Source organism: Piliocolobus tephrosceles, chromosome 2 (assembly GCF_002776525.5).
Source record: "Piliocolobus tephrosceles isolate RC106 chromosome 2, ASM277652v3, whole genome shotgun sequence".
NCBI classification, from domain to species: domain Eukaryota; kingdom Metazoa; phylum Chordata; class Mammalia; order Primates; family Cercopithecidae; genus Piliocolobus; species Piliocolobus tephrosceles.
The window spans coordinates 96,274,469-96,286,928 of record NC_045435.1 but is presented as its reverse complement, the minus strand read 5'-3'; the positions used below and the strand labels follow the sequence as shown (position 1 = coordinate 96,286,928).

The window sequence follows — 12,460 nt, the reverse complement described above, 5'->3', positions numbered from 1 at the left end:
GAGGAACCAGGAGACACACCCTCCACCAATTAGCAGGCAGTTCAAAGAGGGGATTTTAAATCTCTTCTGAATCTTGCAAACAGACCCTAGCCACCATTGCGAGGGGCAGGAAATTGTAAAACATGGGAAGATGAGCTCAGAAGGTCCATTCTGCTTAATGGGGTGGATTAAATTTGAGAAAAGACAGATGTTCTGGGCCAGTTGAACCAGAAACAGAATGACAGCTTTGGAAGAGAGTGTTCCACATGCAGTTTTTCTCAGGATATGGAGAGATCTGTCTTTTTTTGTCTTGAAGAGCATTGCAGGTGATGAAGTTGAGCAAATACAAGGGATTTTAAATTATTTGTTATGTTTTTTTGCCATTTTAGTCTACACTCCCATGCTCAGCCGTTACTCTCCAAAGCACAACCACTGGCCCAGTCTGTGTTGAAATCATTCCCTCATTGAGCCTTGCTCATCAGCCTGGATTTCTGGTGCCTTGTAGCCCACCCTGGTCTACTTCTTGGAGAGCAAGAGTTGAATAATTAGTTTCTTTTTTCTTTTCTTTTTTTTTTTTCCAGAAAAACTCGGGCTCCTTATAAAAATGGGTCCTCTTTTCCAGCCAGATCTGCACATCCCTTAACTAAGAGTTTACTTTCAAGGGACTTTTTGTTTAAATAAGAAAGTCTGCAAAGCGCCTGATTACTGAACAGTCACACCATTAGACTTGGTTTCCTTGGAGCTCAGTGAAAACATCATGGCTCTGAGTACAAGTTTTAGAGTCCGTTAGACTCAGGCTTGATCCGAGGTCTGTGATCTTGGGCATTTATGTACTACTGTAAGCCTCAGTTTGCCCATGTGTCGAATGATATGATATGATATGACATGACATATGTCTTATACAGGCAATAACACAAAGCACTTTCTGCAGTGCCTAGAATAAGTGCCAGACAAGGTTTATTACTACTACTATTCTTATTATCATAGTAATAATGATAATAATAATAAACAAATCTCAGAAAGTTGACCTTATGACTCTGCTTTTGCTATTGCTTTAGACAGATCACCCAATCCTTAAGTGTTGGACCAGGGAGACTGGCCCTTTCAGTTAATATTAATTGCCTTTCAGTTAATATTAATTCAGTTAATATTAATATAATAACTGTTAGATACAGAGTAATTTAGCCAATTTCCTGATTCTATACATTTCTAAACTGAAAGACTGTTTCCTTTTAGTTAACCCACTGCTTCAGATCCACATTCAAGCCATGATTTTTTCTGACATTGCATTAGACAGTGGATTACTTATTACTTTTTATCCAAACGTCAACTGGCTAGCTGAACTGAAATTGATTCCCATCCCCTCTCCCCCAAAAGAATCACACTGAGTTTCACTGTTTAGGCAAAAGAGCTCTGAAAACTGGTTAAAGACCATTTTTCCCACTTTCAAAAATGTGAGTGAATGATGGTAGAGCTAGAAGAGTGGGAGTCAGTAGAGGTGGGCCTACATCAGCAGGTGCCGAATGGACAGCTGTTTCTCCAGTCTCACAGAGCAAAGTCTGGGTGCTGCAGATCCTGGTGAAAGCTGGATCCCAGTTGGAGTTACAAATAATAATGGATACTCTCCTCTGATCTTGACCCAACAGCCCTGAGCTTCACACACAGGGAAGACATGCTCCCTTTTAGAAAGGTTGGAATAAAGATTTGAGGAAAGGAAGGTGATAGTTTTTCTCTTACTCTCTCTCTCCTCTTGTTTTATGGGTCAGCACCAGGCGTGGCAGGGCCAGTTGGAGTGGTGCTGATCAGGAGGGAGGAAAGAAAGCAGACCAAGAATGTAGAGGCCCGGATCTCTTTAATTTAGTGCCTGGTTTCCTTCTTGCCTTCAGTTTCAACCTGTGCTTTAATCTCATTGTGAGTTGCTGCCTGTGACAGATTATGAACAATGCCACCCTTGTTCCCCATGAGGGACGTCAGGTCAGGATCCTGATCAACATTCATCATACTGAAGGGCTGAGATTAAGAGACTGTCCAAATTCGCATACCAGTGGACACAGATGTTCTATTTCAAAATAATGGAGAGGCTATGATTCAGGAGCTGGAGCAACTTTTTAAAAATTTCGTCCCATTTCAAACAAAACAAGCATTTGTAATATAGATAATAAAAAGTTGGAAACCTCCTAAATGTATAGGATCAGGAAATTGGTTAAATTACTCTGTATCTAACAGTGAATACAATGAATGTATGAAAATGGTGATATGAATCTGTTTCTACTGTCAGGAAGACATGTTCATGATATACTTTTAAGAAAAGAGCATTGCATGGTCAGATGCGGTGGCTCATGCCTGTAATACCTGCAGCATTTTGGGAGGCCGAGGTGGGTGAATCACTTGAGCCCAGGAGTTCGAGACCAGGCTGGGAAACATGGCATAACCGTCTTTACAAAAAATACAAAAATTAGCCAGGTATGATGGTACATGCCTGTAATCCCGGCTACTAGAGAAACTGGGGCTGAGAATCGATTGAGCCTGAGAAGTTGAGGCTGCAGTGAGTCATGATGGCACCACTGCATATTTACAATGATATATGTATATATCCAGTTACATATATACATATATCATTAGAAAAGATATAACAAGGGCTAATGCAACATCTGGATTTGAGGGATACTTTGTTTTCTTTTCTGTTTTTCTTGTTTTGTGATTTTATTTGTTTATTTTGTTTGACTGGCTTTTCTATATATGCTAATAGCCTGTATTTATGAGTAGCCACTAAGCATCAGGCATATAGCCTTCTGTTTACTACTGCAAGTAAGTCCTCTAAAGATGAGGGAACCCAGAAAGGTCAGGCAACTTATCCAGGCCAGCATCATAAAATCAAGAATCTGTCTGAGTCAGCCTGCTTCCAGATCCAGCTTCATCATCTTCTGTGCGACAGGCTAGGTTAACCCAAAGGTAGTGGAGTGGGGGACTTCAGGCCACCCTGAAGGCCTCTGGATGCCCTGGGATGACTGTGAGCACAAGCAGATACTCGGCTTAGGTATGCATTGCTAATTCCAAACTCTATAGGCTACTAATACATGCTCTTTCCTGGTCAGGTTTGGTCCAGAGCCTGGGCTGGGCCAAACCGGCAGGTGAAGCTTTCTAGTGCCTGCTCAAGTTGGGCAAATTGGTCCAGGACTCTCAGCCTACTCTCCTGTTCACAGGCAGCCCCAGCACTGCCCAGCAACACCTGCCTGTTCATTTGTTGACATACACATTGCCAAAGTGGGATCAATATGTCAATATTATTTTATTTTGCTTTTTTTCTCCTTAATTATGAATACTTTAATTCTGAGCACTGATGCAGGTATTAACATGCCTCAGCCAGGCACAGTGGCTCACATCTGTAATCCCAGCACTTTGAGAGGTCAAGGCGGGGGGATCACCTGAGGTCAGGAGTTTGAGATCAGCCTGCCCAACATGGTGAAACCCCATCTCTACTAAAAATACAAAAATTAGCCGGGGATGGTGGCAGGCACCTGTAATCCCAGCTACTTGGGAGGCTGAGGCAGGAGAATCTCTTGTACCTGGAAGGCAGAGGTTATAGTGAGCTGAGATCGTGCCATTGCACTCCAGCCTGGGTGACGAGAGTGAAATTCCATCTCAAAAAAAGAAAAAAAGAAATGCCTCTACCATGTGAAAAACTTCCTATAGCTTCTTCCTACACTTTCATTTTGGTTGTTTATTTTTAGACTGATAAACCTAGAAGTTTGGAAATATAGGGCATCCAGGTGACTATTCATTTTCCTTCTGAGATGAAGATGGCTTTTGTACCTCCCCCCAGAGGTCTAAATGAGGACGAATCAAGCAACTCGATTGTATACAAGATCTATGAAGTACAATTCTCAACCTTGGCTGAGTGTTGGATTCACCTGGGACTTTTAAAACCCGTTGATGCCTGAGTCCACTCTCAGAGATTCTGATTTAATTGGTATGGGGTGTAGCCTTGGCACTGGGGGATTTTTTAAGCTCTCCAGGTGATTCGAATGCATGGCAAAGTGATAATTATTTCCTAGAACCTGCCCTACCTTTCTTCATCCTGTTCCCTCACAATCCAAGGAGACAAATTTGGTTTGGAGGAAATAGTTTTTCTTATTGATCAGTCCTTCCCTAAGTGAAGCAGTGTGGATTAAGGTACTCAGGGTTCTCAGTGGCCAACCGAGAAAGCAGTGATCAGAGGAGTCCCGCCCATTTCTGACTCTCCCTCTCCCTTTTTATTCAGTATGGTATTGTGCTGGATGCCGGGTCTTCTAGAACCACAGTCTACGTGTATCAATGGCCAGCAGAGAAAGAGAATAATACCGGAGTGGTCAGTCAAACCTTCAAATGTAGTGTGAAAGGTAAGGACTGAAGTGTGTCTGGGAGTTGCAATGGTAAGCAAGGTAGAATTCTAAGTGTCTTGGAGGCCTGGAGAGGTCATTAGATGTTGCTGGGAGGCAGGGAATGAGCATTCGACAGGGAGTCAGGAAATAGGAGATCTTGTGCTAGTGCTGCTACTCATCAGTGGAATAAACTTGCTCTAGTCACTTCCCTTCTCTGGGCCTCAGTTTTTTCATCTGTATACATGGGAAGGGGTGGCATCAAGAACTGTGAATGGTCTGAGATTTTACCCTGCCATATTTTCATGGGTGCTGGAAGACACAAGACTCCTGGTTCAGAAACAAAGGATAATTTGTTACTCACAGGAGTAGCCCAGAGTATCAGCATTTTCTTACACTGGTTCTGATTCTCAATTTGCCCAGGATGATAGAAAGAGGGACAGAGAGTATGCACTCATGCAATAGGTTCTGTCATAGGAAAGGAAGTCTGGGATTTTAGAGAAGCATTTATAATGGGCAGTGAGCATGTCTGCCTTTTGCTGTGGAGGGAAACACAAGGAACACATGGAAAGCTGTCTTCCAACAGTGATAAGGAGTAGTCGTGTGTACTGACGGGCAGGCAGAGAGAGAATGACAATATGTAAACAAATGGACATGGCTCTGTTCCAGTAAAGCTTTATTTATGGACACTGAAATTTTGAATTTCATATAATTCTCACATTATGAAATGTAATTCTTCTTGTAAATTTTTTCCCAACATTAAAAAATGTAAAACCTCTCTTAGCTCATAGGCTGCACAAAAAAAAGGTGGTATACTGGATTTGGCCCATGAGGTGCCAGCCCCTGAAATGGAGTATTAGCAGCAATGATAATTAATGATCCTCCATGCAGCTCCCTGCCTTTTCCACAGCATATTCTGGGTTTTATATTAACAGTTTCCTTGTTCTTTTTAGTTTCGTCTTATGTATGTAGTGTTTCTGTTTTTTAAAACAAAATCAAACATGTATTCATATAAATGGAATCAACATATTTTATGCTGTATTTGCTTTGTTCACTAACAACATTGGGTTTTTAAGATTCATCTGTGTTGATATGAGTAACTATCTTGCTCATTGTTTTTTTTTTTTTTTTTTTTTTTTTTGAGACAGAGTCTCACTCTGTTGCCCAGGCTGGAGTGCAGTGGCGCAATCTTGGCTCACTGCAATCTCTGCCTCCTGAGTTCAAGCGATTCTCCTGCCTCAGCCTCCCAAGTAGCCAGGATTCCCAAGTGCCTGCCACCACACCTGGCTAATTTTTGTATTTTTAGTAGAGATGGGGTTTCACCATGTTGGCCAGGCTAGCCTCGAACTCCTGACCTCAAGTGATCCACCTGCCTTGGCCTCCCAAAGCGCTGGGATTACAGGCATGAGCCACTGCGCCCAGCCTCATTTTTCCTTGTTGATAGGCATTTGTATTTTCTTGGTTACTAATAAAACTTAATATCTTTCCATATATTTATAGCAATTTCTGTTTTCTGTGAAATGCATATTCATGTCTTTTGTTCATTTTTCTATTGAATTATTGAATTTTTCTTACTAATTCATTGAAATTATAAATATTCTAAATATGAATTCTTTGCCATTATTATTATCATATTATTGCTAATATCTTCTCACAGTTTGTAGTTTGTCTTTTTAGTTTGTGATGTCTCTTGATGAATAGAGTTTCTTGATTCTTATGTAAATACAACCATCAATATTCCCTTTTGTGGCTTGCTTTTTTGTATGTTTTATTTAAGAAATCCTTTCCTATCTTGAGGTCATACAGACACTTTTCTATGAAAAGTGTTATAATTTTGCCTTTTACAATTAAGTAATCAGTCCAAGTAATGGAGCCTAGTTAGGGAGTGTGTATAATTAGTCCAAGTAATCGAGCCTAGTTAGGGAGTGTGTATATGTGTAAGCCTTTTTCAAAGCCACTTATCTCCCTCATTCGAGCATTAGGATTTTTGAGTTGGCCTGTAGCCTCCCAACCAGGGTGTTCTGAATGTGCCCAGTGTATCCTGGAGCCCACAGGACAACAAGTTAGAGACTCCAGACCTGTCCTCCCAGCCCAGCAACCTCCTTTGTTTCCCTCAGTGAGCTGCCAAAACATTATAAGTTCATGGGGATCATGGCATTGAAAAACTTGGGGAGCAGAGTTAGTCTTTCTCACCAGGAGACCAAGAGTCTTCTTTGGATAATCAGAGTGAATTCTGATCATCCGCCCTCTGAAGAGGGCAGCCAGGAGCTTGCCTACCCTGATGCACAGGTGTTCCAGGTTAGGCTCTCCAGAAGCAGATGTAGAGACAGATTACGGAATGCAAGGTGGTTATTAGAGATGCACCATTATAGCAGAAAGCAGGCAGAGAGAAGGATTGGACAAAAAAAGAAGTCAAACTTCAATTCAGGCCTGATGAAGCTTCAACTGATCTGTTATGCTGCACCAGGCTGAAATGATGTGAAGTGGCTTGGCTGTAATACCCCTGTTGCTGCCACTCATTGGATGTTTGCCACCCTGGAAAGAGCAAGATCTTGAGCAAGGCAGCTCTCTGCAGCTCAGGCAGACCCTGAAGAAGCTGGCAGCTGGAACAATAAGTCTATTTGAAGGGGTATTTTCACGGCATGTTTTTGGGTTCACCACACAGGGGACTTGGATATTTTCCCTTCTTTTTTTTTTTTCCTTTTTGAGATAGGGTCTCACTCTGTCTTCCAGGCTGGAGTGCATTGGCACAATCATGGCTCGCTGCAGCCTAGACTTCCTGGGTTCAAGCAGTCCTCCTATCTCAGCCTCCTGAGTATCTGGGACTACAGACAGTGCCACCACGTCTGGCTAATTTTATTTTTTGTAGAGATGGGGTCTCATTATGTTGCCCAGGCTGGTCTTGAATTTCTGGGCTCAAGCCATCCTCCTGCCTCAGCCTCCCAAAGTGCTGAGATTACAGGTGTGAGCCACTGTACCCAGCAGATATTTTCTGAGTGTTGCTTGCACTGTTATCCACAAGACACAGGCAGCTGTAGCCCTGCTGTGACCTCAACCAGCAATCCTCTATCTGCTCTGGTAACTCCTGAGCCATTTCCTCACCTTCAACCATGAAATAGGACAGCAGGCTGCTCCTTTCAAAGAGACTACGTGCTCTGAGTAAAGAAAAGAGAGTGTAAGATCGAGATTAAGACTTCACCTCATCCCTACTGTGTGAACCTTGGAAAGTTATCTAACCTATCTGAGTCTTAACTTCCTCATCTTTAAAGTAAAAAACATAATAGTAGTTATACCTACCCCATAGGAGTGATTTGAAGATTAAATGACATAATATATGTAAAAGAAATGCCTGGCATACAGTAAGTGCTCAATAAGCATTAGCTGTTATTCATGGGGCACCACAATCCAGAGCTCCTGGTGGATCCTCTTGGCACTTGTTCCTCTGTCCCACAGTTACAAGATCTCTGTTTTTAGACCCAAGAGGGCAATTCAATCAAGTTAGTCCTGACAGCCTTATGACTGTGGGGAAAAATAAGACTTACGTGGGGAGGTGTTACAGCAGTCCCTCAGGAGAAGGGTTCCTTGGCCCACCCTGGATGGCATATGTGATTTGAGGAGGCACAGAGTCATGGAGGCCACAGCACATCCATAAATGATCTTCCCTTCTTTGATCACAGTAGCCTCAGGGATCCATATATACTCTGAATGAACAGAAGACCACAAACTAAAGCTTAAATGACAGAGTTGAAGTTCAGCAAGTGTCATCCCCTCAAAGACTTGTGGCTTCTCCAAGGATAATTTGGGTTTCTGGTTCCTCTGTTGTAAACTTCCCAGGACTCCCCTGTCTTGGCCAAACAGAAGGGGGTGATGAATGCTTGCTCACCCAGCAGGGATTCCCAGATGCCTAGGCCCTCAGAAATTTCTTTCTGGTAGGTATCAACCCCCAGTTGCTACTGTTTTCCATGAGTTCATTGCCTTTGCTGGCGGTTTCTGTGCTGGTGTCTGTGCCTCTGGCTGCTTGTGGCGAAGCCACCCCCTGGAGGTGCTGGGTTCTTTGCATGTGTCTCATCTCATCTGCAGTACTCATGCCTGCTGCTGCCTTTCCCCACAAGGGACATTCACAATGTCTTTCCTTTAAGCCAGTAACTAAAAATTACTTAAGCTCCACTAGAGCCTAAACTTAACTATCTCCTACATTAAAATCCCTCAAAGAGTTGCATCAGAAACCAGGCCACCATAGTATTAAAAAACATCCTTTGCCACTGGGCGCAGTGGCTCATGCCTGTAATCCCAGCACTTTGGGAGGCTGAGGTGGGTGGATCATCTGAGGTCAGGAGTTTGAGACCAGCCTGGCCAACATGATGAAATTCCATCTCTACTAAAAATACAAAAATTAGCCAGGCATGGTGGTGGGCACCTGTAATCCCAGCTACTCGGGAGGCTGAGGCAGGAGAATTGCTTGAACCCAGAAGGCAGAGGTTGCAGTGAGTGGAAATCACACCACTGCACTGCAGCCTGGGTGACAGAGCGAGACTCCATTTCAAAAAAAAAAATCCTTTGCCAATAGTTGGCCGGAGCTCAAGCTGAGGCGCGTGTCTTTGGCTTCTGTTTCCCCTCAAGTAAGTTTTGTGCCATCTGTTTAACCTCTCTCCCCATATTGAAATAGCAATTTCCGTGCTCCTCTCATGGGACCAAGTATCCAAGTCCAAGTATCCTAGGAGCCTGTGAATCCTATCTCCTTTTCCCTCTGGGAGGCTTAATAGACCTTACGCAAACAGGCTCTCTGGTGACATACTCCCAAGGTTTCACCATTCTATCTTGCCTCTCACCAGCCGCTATCCAGAGACCAGCTGTTGCAGATTATATTTTGTTTAGCCCAGATTGGACTAGCCAATATCCTTACTATAGAGATGTATGGTGGTTTGGAAGTCTCATTGATTGATTGATTTAATAAATATGTATTAGGTGCCTGCTGTTTGATACGAACTGTTCTTGGCACCAGGAATTCAGAAATAAACAATATATACAAAAGCTGTGGTTATGTGTTATGAGACTTGCATTCCAATGAAGAAGATAGACAAAAGAAAAGGGGCATATAACGAGTGTCAGGGAGACATGATGTGAAGAGAAATCAGGCAGGGTGGGAAATAGAAAGTGATCATGCTGTTTTGAACAGGACTGTCAGGGAAGTATGAAGAATATGACAGCTAAGCAGAGACAAAAGTGAGATCAGACAGTGAGCCATGTAAATGTCTGGGGGAAGAACATGCTGAGCAGAGGCATGGTAAGGGAAAAGGCCAAGCGTGGAAGCTGCTCAGCATTTTCTAGGAAAAGCCAAGGGGCCAGTGTGGCTGGAAGAAAGATGAGAAATGAGACTGAAGCTATAGCCAAGGCCAGCTCCTTGGAGGGCCTTGAGGTGTCATAAGGGTTTGACTGTGACTCAGATGAAGTTTCTTCAAAGTATATTGGGAAGCCATTAGAAGATTCTAACCAGGGAACTAATATATGACTTCTGTTTTTAACGGATCGCTCAGTTGATATAGAACACGTAGTCAGGGGCTAAGATTGGAAGCGAGGACACCAGTTAAGTGCTGTTAAATCAATGTGGGTGAGAGATTAGGTGATGGTCAATTTGTCCTTGACTAGTGCTTCTCAACACAAGGTGAATTTGTCTCCCAGGAAACATTTTGCAATGTCTGGAGATCTTTTTGATTGTCATGACTGAGTCCGTGGTGCTGCTAGCATCTAGTGCATAAAGGACATTTCTCATCTTTCTTCCAGCCACACTGGCCCCTTGGCTTTTCCTAGAAAATGCTGAGCTCGGCCGGGCGCGGTGGCTCAAGCCTGTAATCCCAGCACTTTGGGAGGCCGAGACGGGTGGATCACGAGGTCAGGAGATTGAGACCATCCTGGCTAACACAGTGAAACCCCGTCTCTACTAAAAAATACAAAAAACTAGCCGGGCGAGGTGATGGGCGCCTGTAGTCCCAGCTACTTGGGAGGCTGAGGCAGGAGAATGGCGTGAACCTGGGAGGCGGAGCTTGCAGTGAGCTGAGATCCGGCCACTGCACTCCAGCCTGGGCGACAGAGCGAGACTCCGTCTCAAAAGAAAAAAAAAAAAAAGGAAATGCTGAGCAGCTTCCATGCTTGGCCTTTTCCCTTGCCATTCTACAATGTTCTAAGCATTGTACAATGCACAGAACAGCCTCCACAACAAAGAATTATCTACCCCAAAATGTCAGTAGCACCAAAGTTGAGAAACCTTGGTTTACCAGGTTCTGGGGAAGGGGGTAAGAAGTGCTTAGATTTGCAAGGTATTTTGAAGGTAGGACCAACATGATTTTATGATGGACTTGATATGAGGCATCTGAGCTGATAATGCATGAGCAAGAGTTTGGATATGAGCAACTGTGTGCATCACAACACCATTTACTGAGATTGGGGAACACTGGGAGTGGAGCATACTAGGGGCAGGGCAAGACTTAAAGAGTTTGGTTTTGGGCATATTAAGTTGGAGATGGCTATAAATCATTTGAGTCAGGGGACAGCAAACTTTTTTCTGTAAAGAGCTAGACGATAAATATTTTAGACTTGTGGGCCATATGGTCTCTGTCATAACTGCTCAACTCTGCCCCTTTAGCATGAAAACAGCCATAGAAAATGTGTAGATGAATTAGCATGTTTGTATTTCAAAAAAAAAAAAAAACTTTATTTATGGACACTGACATTTTAATTTCTTATAATTTTCATGTCATGAAATGCTGTTCTTCATTTGATTTTTTTCCAACTACTTGAAAATGTAAAAATTATACTTCACTCGCAATCCATACAGAAACAGGTATTGAGTCAAATACCTTGCTCACTCCTGATCTATATAGTGATGTGTGGTTGTCAGATAGGCAAGTCAGGAATTCAGGGGAGGGGGAGGTTGAAGAAATAAAGCTGAGGGTCATCAGAATACAGATGATATCCAGCCCCAGCTCATCTAGGGAGTGAGTAGATACTAAAGAAAAGAGATCTGAGGACTTAGCCTTACACACTTCAGTACTGAGAGGCTGGGGAGAGGAGGAGGATTCAGCAAATAAACTTAGGAGGAATGGCAGCCAGTAAGGGGAGAAGAAGTTCAGAACCCAAATCCAAGGTATTTGAAGAAAGAGAAAGTGCACAATTAGGTAAAAAGTGATGGGGAGCTTATAACCTAAGAAGTTAGACAGACATGATATGCCCCCAGTGTGGTGATGTACAGTAGGAAAAACCTAGCACACCTAGGAAGTGCTCTTGCCAAAAAATCAAACCTGAATCTGATCACATTTCTAGAAATTAACTCCAAGTTTATAAAAAACACAGGAGATAAAGGAACATGTTCAATGACACCTCACGGATCCAATCAGCGAAATCCAAAATGAGAGAGCTACCACATTAAAATTATTTCTTTAATAAATAAATGGCAAGAAAAAAGGGGGTCACGAAAACTGTTACAGAATAAAGAATCTTCAAAAACATCCAAATGCACGTACAAGGTATGGACTTTGGTTTCTTCATCACACTATAAAGAAAAAGTTAGTTATTCTAGGAAATTTGAACACTGATGTGTCTTTAATAATATTAAGAACTCTTTCAGGAGTTATTTTTTTCTTAGGTATCATGGTTATACTTTTCAGAGTCCTTCCCTCTTCAAAACATATACTAACATGTTTGCAGATGAATTAATATAATGCCTGGGATTTTCTTTACAATAATTTATAGAGATGGAAAAAAGAAAACATATAGGTGAAAATAAGGTGGGCTGTGTATTGATTAACTATTGAAGCTGAATGATCAGTGTATGGGGATTCATTTTACTAGTTTCACAGAAAAGAATTATGAGGAACATGTACACTTACCTGTGATGTTCAGCACAGTTTTGTTGTTTTTGTTGGCATTGTGGAAAGGAAACTCTGTTAAATAACCTATCACATAAGAATATGCCTGAGAGCTTAATCTGACATTTTATTTACTGAGAGAGTTGTGTCTTTTTAAAAATAACTTTCTAATTACAAAATAATATATTTTCATTGTGTGAAAATCAGAAAACATAGGTAAATAAAATGGAACCAGGCACAATGGTGTGCACCTATATTCCC

The 12,460-nt window shown here is 42.3% G+C and overlaps 1 protein-coding gene across 6 annotated transcripts in view; it reads left to right on the top strand.

Moving 5' to 3' along the window:
- The window catches only part of ENTPD3 (ectonucleoside triphosphate diphosphohydrolase 3), a 45,474-nt gene that overhangs the window by 13,448 nt on the left and 19,566 nt on the right, over window positions 1-12,460 (top strand). For all 6 annotated transcript variants that reach the window (XR_002735563.1, XM_023231717.1, XM_023231719.1 and 3 more), the window contains one exon: window positions 4,241-4,358. Coding sequence is in view for 5 of the 6 variants with exons in the window: in XM_023231717.1 (XP_023087485.1) it covers window positions 4,241-4,358 (118 nt within the window). In the remaining variant the exon portion in view is untranslated. The remainder of the gene's footprint in view (window positions 1-4,240; window positions 4,359-12,460) is intronic.